Here is an 8474-nt window from a genome sequence, read left to right as displayed (position 1 = left end):
GGTGCGGGAGGAGGACGCGGGGCTCTACAGCTGCCGGGCCCTGGGCGAGGCGGGCATTGCCTCGGACAGCACCGTGCTGCACGTGGGATGTAAGTCCTGCTGTCGGATGTAAGTCCTGCAGCCTCTTCCACAGATCCCCTTTGTGGCTCAGCTCCCCTTTGCTGCTCTCCGAGGCTTCCCAGCAGGGAGGTGTTGGTGCCTGGCACGGGAATTCCAAGCTTTGGGAAGATGCAGGAGGCTCAGCAAGTGGGAAAAGACAAGGCTGTTGTTATTGCACGGGGACATGAGGGCTTGGGATGCAAAGTGCATTCAGTAGGGTTAGGCAGAGGTGGGGGCTGACTTGTGTGTGTCTGAAAATCCAGGTGGCAATCTTTTGCTGGAGGTAGAAGGGATGAAAGAGCATGAGGGGGAGGAGGGAAGGCTCAGTGATGAGGGCAGCAGGGTTTAAAGCAGTTAAGGATGGAAAAGTGCAAGTGGTTTTGCTGAGCCAGTGGTTGATGAGTGTAACTGGAAGAGGTGGAAACAGCAAAGGCTCTGACAGCTTTGGAAAAGCAGCAAGTGTGTGTGTTGTAACTTGTCAGGGCACCCTGCCCGTTGGTTTTGCAGCCCCATCCCTTCTCCAGGCTCAGCTGTGGGGATGCTGGACCTGCCTGAGCCCTTTCTCTGCTGCTCTCTCCTCCAGCTGCCCCTCACTTTCCTGAGCCCCTGGGCGACGTGGAGGTCAAGGTTGGGGACAGAGTGAGCCTGCCGTGCCACGTGGAGGGATCCCCCCTGCCCCAGGTCACCTGGTCCCGGCAGGACGGGAGGCCCGTGGTGGGCTGGCAGGGCCCACGGGAGGTTTCCAGCCAGCTGGAGACTGCCCAGCTCCTCATTGACAGTAAGAGCTGAGTGTGCACGCATTTATTTGCATTTTTAACTTGTGCAAGCTCAGGTGTGCAGTAACAGCCTGCAAGAGTCCAGCTCTGAGGGGCCTGCCCCCATTGGAGATGGGGTGGGGCAGGGGAGGGTGGTCCCTGTCTTTGAGCTTGCTCAGGGCTCTCCAGCCCCACCAGGCTGAGGCTTCTCCCCACTGTGCTCCAGGTGCCTCGCTGGATGACCAAGCCATCTACATCTGTGAAGCCCAGAATGAGTTTGGGAAGATCCATGCAGAGGTCAAGCTCACAGTCACGGGACAGGGTTTGTTTTTCTGTGCTTTGGTCGTGAATCCATCCCAGTGTGCTGGCAGGGGTGAGTGGCCGAGACCAGAGCAGCTGTCCCTGGTCCTGAGCTGGCCGCAGTGAACACTCAGAGACCCAGGGCAGGGTTTGGGCAATGCCCTTCCAAGCCCGCTTTGGCTTCATGCGCTGCCATGGACCCACACTGCAGTGAATATCCCCAAATTCCTGGGGAGTGGAATCAGAGCTGGCTTATGCTGAGCCAGGATCCAGACCTTGGAAGAAAGGTGATCTACACCCATTCTCCTGAGCGTTCCTGGCCAGTTTATCACTGATTAATGCTGGTTCCCTTTCCCCTCTTTAAACAGCCCCAGAAATAGCCCTTGCATCCCCTGTGGTCCGTGTGCTCCCAGGCCAGCCCGTGTCCCTGCCCTGTGTGATCCTGGCTGGCAGCCCCTTCCCAGCCCGCCGCTGGCTCAAGGATGGGCAGACGGTGAGAATTCCATGCCTGCTGGGATCCTGGGTGGGAGGGTGGGTGGGCACCTGCTCCTTGGGGGGGCTTCACTGCAGGATGGGTTACCCCAGCCTTCGGGGCGAAAGCTGCTGGTGAAAGAATCCAACAGAGCGTTTGTGTTGGGGAGGCAATGTTGGTTTATCTCCACATCAGGGTGTTGCTCATTTCTGGATGTGCCCCAGAGATGCAGGGATGTGTTGGTGTTTGACCATGTCACCTGTCCTGCTCCCTGCTCTCCCCCATGTCCAGGTAGCCCCAGGTGGGCGCTATTCCATCCGGGCTGATGGGAGCCTGCACGTGCAGCAGGCGTCCCAGGGGGACGCAGGAACCTTCACCTGTGAGGTGAGCAACGCCCTCGGCTCACACAGGCAGGACGTGTCCCTGGTCATCCATGGTGAGTGGCAGGGAGCTGGGTGTCCCCTCTGAGCAGTGACACGGGGCAGTGCTCCCTGTGCTCTGCTCCCTGTGCTGGATGTGTCCCTGGTCATCCATGGTGAGTGGCAGGGAGCTGGGTGTCCCTGCTGGCAGTGACACAGGGCAGTGCTCTCTGTGCTGGACGTGGCCCTGGCCGTGCAGGATGAGGTTTCTCTTCCTTCCCAGCTCCTCCCAGCATCGAGCCTGGCCCTGTTCTGGTCACTGCCACCGAGGGAGCTGCTGTCACCCTGCGGTGCAATGCCACCGGCGTGCCACCCCCTATTGTCACCTGGGCCAAGGTAGGGGACAGGGACAGGGGGCTGTGTGCCCTGCCAGCCCGGCTGGGGCCATCCTCGGGTTCAGGGACATGTGTTTGAAGGGATGGAGCTCTCCAGCTGCCTGGGGAGGTGACTCCAAGTGCCCTGGGGAGCTGGGACCAGGGCATGCCCTGTCCTGATGTGTCCAGAGCTCTCTTCTTGCTTTTGGGATGTTGAGCTCATGGGAGAATCTCTGCCTTCCTCCCTTCCCTGTCCTCTGCAGGGCACAGAGCCCATTTCACCGAGCCCACACTACCAGCTCGACCCCGATGGGACCCTCCTGATCCCTTCATCGTCCCCTGGGGATGCTGGCACCTACTTCTGCACAGCCACCAATGCAGCAGGGTTCTCCAGCCGGGAGATGCAGCTCTCCATCAGCAGTGAGTGCTCAGGACAGCTCCAGAGGGGACAGGCAGGGAGAGACAATGACCTGGGAACACTCCTGCCTTCCTTGGAGCACCAGTCCAGGTGCCAGATGGGTTTGGAGGATGGCAAGAGGAGCAGTGGGGCACCTGAAGTGTCCCTGCACCAGCTGTGCTCCTCTCCATGCAGCAAAGCCCAGGATCAGCGTGAATGGATCACAGACATCAGACCCTGTCCCCATCCTGGCAGTGCTGGGGCAGGAGACCACCCTGCCCTGCGAGGCCCAAGGATCCCCCCCTCCCCTGGTGCTGTGGAGCCGGGAGCCCCTGCCCCTCACCGGCACCAGGTAAGGAGGCTTCTGGGTGCTGGGCCCACCATCTCCTGGGATTTTGTGTCTCCTCAGAGGGATGTCAGGTCCATGAAGGGACTGAGCTGCTTGGCAGGGGCATGTGAAGGGCACCCCTGGCATCCTGTGGGCAATGCAGGAGCTGAGGCAGCCGAGCAGGGCTGCATTAGCTCTGCTCTCCTTGGAGACCGCCAGGCTTTTCTTCCATCTTCCAAACATCTGGGACCAAGCAGCTGCTTCCCATCACTCATGTGCCTACCCTGGACATGGGGCTGGGAAGGAAAGGCAGCTCCAGTGCAGCTCCTCAGCCTGCTGTCTGTCTGTCTGTCTGCCTTCCTGCACATTCCTGCCTTGTGCTGTCACAAGGTCAAGGATGTGCCTGGGGATGGTGGATCCCTGTGGGAAGTGTTGGACCATGGCCTGGTGCCTCTTGGGATGAGGTTTGGCACAAACACAGTTTTTAGCCCGGCAGTGGCTTTGTCTGCCCTGGGATGTGGGGTTTTAGGCCAGTTTTGTTCCAGTGAGCGACTTCTGGAGGGACAAATCAATTTGTTGATGGTGTTGAAGCTGATGACAGCCGTGAGACAGGCAGTTAATGTGATTTGATGGGCGAGGGTAAACTCATATCCAACCGTTCTCCAGGTTATCTGGTGTCTTGGTCTTCCAATGCTTTCCCCATATGTTGGCACCATGTTGGAAGGGATCCCTAAAACCACGGGCCCTGGTCTTGGGGTAAAACACTTCTAACCTGTCCCTGAGGATTGCTGTGGCCTGGGGAAGCAGGAAGGCATCTTGGTTTTGCTCTTCTTGGGGCATGCACTGCCTTGCTGTTCGTGTCTGCTTTGCCATGGTTGTTCCTGGCTGTTCACACATCCTGTCCCCCGTTTCTGCTCCCCACACCTCAGCTGGCGTGTCCACGCTGGGTGATTTACGGGAGCACACCAGGAGGAATCTGCAGCCGTGGGCTGAGATGAGGTTATGTCTGTGGAGCACAGATGGGGCTGGCAATGAGAGCATGGCCAGCTCCAGCTGCAGGGACTGTGCTCTGGGGGGACCCTGGTCCTCCTCTGTCCCCATGGGCTCATGTGCTGCCTCGTGCTGAGCTCCTGCAAGGGCTGAGCAAAGGGGATTTGCCCCCATGGGCAGCTGTGCCACTGTGGTGGTGTTCACAGGGGTCCCAGGATGAGGGAAGAGATGAGAATCTTGACTCCACGTTTCAGAAGGCTGATTTATTATTTTATGATATATATTATACTAAAAGAAAATGATATATTAAAATGATACTAAAAGAATAGAAGAAAGGATTTCATCAGAAGGTTAGCAAGGAAAGGAAAAGAATGATAATTAAATTTTGTGACTCACCAGAGAGTTCGAGACAGCTGGACTGTGATTGGCCATTAATTAAAAACAACCACATGAGACCAATCAAAGATTCACCTGTTGCATTCTACAGCAGCAGATAATTATTGTTTACATTTCGTTTCTGAGGCTTCTCAGCTTCTCAAGAGAAAAATCTTAGCAAAAGTATTTTTCAGAAAATAAGTCTGTGACAGGACCAGGGCATGCCCTGTCCTGATGTGTCCAGAGCTCTCTTCTTGCTTTTGGGATGTTGAGCTCATGGGAGAATCTCTGCCTTCCTCCCTTCCCTGTCCTCTGCAGGGCACAGAGCCCATTTCACCGAGCCCACACTACCAGCTCGACCCCGATGGGACCCTCCTGATCCCTTCATCGTCCCCTGGGGATGCTGGCACCTACTTCTGCACAGCCACCAATGCAGCAGGGTTCTCCAGCCGGGAGATGCAGCTCTCCATCAGCAGTGAGTGCTCAGGACAGCTCCAGAGGGGACAGGCAGGGAGAGACAATGACCTGGGAACACTCCTGCCTTCCTTGGAGCACCAGTCCAGGTGCCAGATGGGTTTGGAGGATGGCAAGAGGAGCAGTGGGGCACCTGAAGTGTCCCTGCACCAGCTGTGCTCCTCTCCATGCAGCAAAGCCCAGGATCAGCGTGAATGGATCACAGACATCAGACCCTGTCCCCATCCTGGCAGTGCTGGGGCAGGAGACCACCCTGCCCTGCGAGGCCCAAGGATCCCCCCCTCCCCTGGTGCTGTGGAGCCGGGAGCCCCTGCCCCTCACCGGCACAAGGTAAGGAGGCTTCTGGGTGCTGGGCCCACCATCTCCTGGGATTTTGTGTCTCCTCAGAGGGATGTCAGGTCCATGAAGGGACTGAGCTGCTTGGCAGGGGCATGTGAAGGGCACCCCTGGCATCCTGTGGGCAATGCAGGAGCTGAGGCAGCCGAGCAGGGCTGCATTAGCTCTGCTCTCCTTGGAGACCGCCAGGCTTTTCTTCCATCTTCCAAACATCTGGGACCAAGCAGCTGCTTCCCATCACTCATGTGCCTACCCTGGACATGGGGCTGGGAAGGAAAGGCAGCTCCAGTGCAGCTCCTCAGCCTGCTGTCTGTCTGTCTGTCTGCCTTCCTGCACATTCCTGCCTTGTGCTGTCACAAGGTCAAGGATGTGCCTGGGGATGGTGGATCCCTGTGGGAAGTGTTGGACCATGGCCTGGTGCCTCTTGGGATGAGGTTTGGCACAAACACAGTTTTTAGCCCGGCAGTGGCTTTGTCTGCCCTGGGATGTGGGGTTTTAGGCCAGTTTTGTTCCAGTGAGCGACTTCTGGAGGGACAAATCAATTTGTTGATGGTGTTGAAGCTGATGAGAGCCGTGAGACAGGCAGTTAATGTGATTTGATGGGCGAGAGTAAACTCATATCCAACCGTTCTCCAGGTTATCTGGTGTCTTGGTCTTCCAATGCTTTCCCCATATGTTGGCACCATGTTGGAAGGGATCCCTAAAACCACGGGCCCTGGTCTTGGGGTAAAACACTTCTAACCTGTCCCTGAGGATTGCTGTGGCCTGGGGAAGCAGGAAGGCATCTTGGTTTTGCTCTTCTTGGGGCATGCACTGCCTTGCTGTTCGTGTCTGCTTTGCCATGGCTGTTCCTGGCTGTTCACACATCCTGTCCCCCATTTCTGCTCCCCACACCTCAGCTGGCGTGTCCACGCTGGGTGATTTATGGGAGCACACCAGGAGGAATCTGCAGCCGTGGGCTGAGATGAGGTTATGTCTGTGGAGCACAGATGGGGCTGGCAATGAGAGCATGGCCAGCTCCAGCTGCAGGGACTGTGCTCTGGGGGGACCCTGGTCCTCCTCTGTCCCCATGGGCTCATGTGCTGCCTCGTGCTGAGCTCCTGCAAGGGCTGAGCAAAGGGGATTTGCCCCCATGGGCAGCTGTGCCACTGTGGTGGTGTTCACAGGGGTCCCAGGATGAGGGAAGAGATGAGAATCTTGACTCCACGTTTCAGAAGGCTGATTTATTATTTTATGATATATATTATACTAAAAGAAAATGATATATTAAAATGATACTAAAAGAATAGAAGAAAGGATTTCATCAGAAGGTTAGCAAGGAAAGGAAAAGAATGATAATTAAATTTTGTGACTCACCAGAGAGTTCGAGACAGCTGGACTGTGATTGGCCATTAATTAAAAACAACCACATGAGACCAATCAAAGATTCACCTGTTGCATTCTACAGCAGCAGATAATTATTGTTTACATTTCGTTTCTGAGGCTTCTCAGCTTCTCAAGAGAAAAATCTTAGCAAAAGTATTTTTCAGAAAATAAGTCTGTGACAGTGCCACCCTCTTTGAGTGAGAGGTGGCCATTGGCTGTCCCGAGGTGATGGTGAGCTCTGAGCTCTCAGCTCCTGCTCAGGATTGAGTGATGGATGACATGGCTGTTTCTCCCATCCAGCTTTCCTGTTCCTTCTCCCCCAAGGTTCAGTGTCCTCCCCTCAGGATCCCTGCACCTGGCTGAGCCCCAGGTGACAGACAATGGCCTCTACACCTGCACGGCCACCAACGCCGCCGGGAACGCCTCGCTCAGCTACAGCCTGCATGTGCAAGGTTCAAACACCCTGCCCGTGTGCCCTAACCCTCCAAACCCTTGGCCGTGTCACATCCCTGTGCCAGGGACCGAGGGTGGGCACAGCCTGAGGTCCCCTCTCCCCCAGCTCCCCCCCAGCTGTGGATTGGTGATGGGGAAAGGCACCTGGCAGCGGTTGCCAACACCTCCCTGAGGATTCGGTGTCACACCAGGGGCATCCCCCCAGCCCAGATCCAGTGAGTGCTGCAGTGCTGAGGCTCCCTGTGCTCCCAGCATGGGTGGTAGGGGTGTCCCTCGGGGTGGAGGCATCCATTCCTTCTCCGTGTCCCTGATGTCCTCTGACGGCACTGCCAGCACGTTCCAGGGGACAAGGGGACAGTCCTTGCTGCCAGCACTCTGTTGGCGTGCAGAGGCAGGGTGTGGGTGGCGCCAGGACTTGCTGCCTGTGCCCTTGCCCGCAGGTGGCTGAAGGATGGGCACCCTCTGGACGGGCAGGACGGTGTGGCGGTGTCTGAGGATGGTGGCACTCTGCTGCTCTCCCGAGTGGGGCTTGGTCACCAAGGGCTCTACGTCTGCCAGGGCAGCACCTGGGCAGGGCTGGCCCAGGCAGAGGTGCAGGTTTCGGTGCATGGTGAGTGCAGTGTCTGGGGTGAGGGGGGCTGTCCATCCCCTCTGTTGGGAGGAGCGTGGCTGCTCAAAGGGGCTGGGAGTTCTTGGCCCAGTTTTTTGGTAGGGGCAGGGTCACTTGATCTGTCGGGATCTTGTCCTTTGTCAATGAGGCTGAGAAGTGATGGCAATGGCACCACAGTAAATCCTTGAGTGATGTTTCCTGCTGGAGGGTCCTCCCCCAGCCCCATTCCCCTCCACCAGCAGGACGTGACTCTGAAGGTGCCAGGTGAGAAACCAGGCAGGGAACAGAGATCCCTCCCTGGGAAGAATGGATGTCTCATGGGGGCAGGGACCAAACCTCTGGCTGGTTTGGGGAGCAGTGGTGGCACTGTGGGATGATGTGGTCCCCTCCCAGAGCAGGGACTGAGCTGTGGCCCCCGGCTGCTGCTGTGCCAGGCCTTGGTGTGTGCCAGGAGCCCTGGGTGAGCCTGGCTGTGCCCCAGGGCCCTGCCCTGTGCTGGCTGCAGGCACACAGAGCCGCTCACAGGGCTGCTGGGTTGCAGTGCCTCCGAACATCGAGCCCAGCGCGGTGGATTTGGCCGTCCCCGAGAACGGCTCGGTATCCCTGGAATGCCTGGCCTCGGGGCTGCCCGCTCCCGGTGAGTCAATCCCGTCCTCAGCTCCTGCTCCTGAATCCCTGGGGCTTCCCCTGGGGCAGCGGTGCCGTTCCTCCGAGCTCAGCTCTCTGCTGCCCTGCAGACATCACCTGGTACAAGGGGCAGGAGCGGCTCCGGGCCGGAGCGGGGCTG

General features: G+C 57.7%; 1 protein-coding gene across 1 annotated transcript in view; it reads left to right on the top strand.

Moving 5' to 3' along the window:
* HMCN2 (hemicentin 2) overlaps positions 1–8474 on the top strand; it is a 35992-nt gene that overhangs the window by 6346 nt on the left and 21172 nt on the right. Inside the window, 13 exon segments of the mRNA XM_031057300.1 lie at positions 1–89; positions 683–877; positions 1081–1176; positions 1523–1647; positions 1918–2062; positions 2269–2381; positions 2623–2779; positions 2952–3108; positions 6949–7076; positions 7184–7292; positions 7518–7687; positions 8229–8324; positions 8425–8473. The exon segment at positions 1–89 is cut by the window's left edge and continues 18 nt beyond it. Coding sequence (XP_030913160.1) covers positions 1–89; positions 683–877; positions 1081–1176; positions 1523–1647; positions 1918–2062; positions 2269–2381; positions 2623–2779; positions 2952–3108; positions 6949–7076; positions 7184–7292; positions 7518–7687; positions 8229–8324; positions 8425–8473 — 1629 coding nt within the window.

The sequence above is a fragment of the Geospiza fortis genome, unplaced genomic scaffold, assembly GCF_000277835.1.
Source record: "Geospiza fortis unplaced genomic scaffold, GeoFor_1.0 scaffold27, whole genome shotgun sequence".
Taxonomy (NCBI): domain Eukaryota; kingdom Metazoa; phylum Chordata; class Aves; order Passeriformes; family Thraupidae; genus Geospiza; species Geospiza fortis.
The sequence above is the reverse complement of the archived record's forward strand: the minus strand, read 5'-3'. Positions and strand labels throughout refer to the sequence as shown.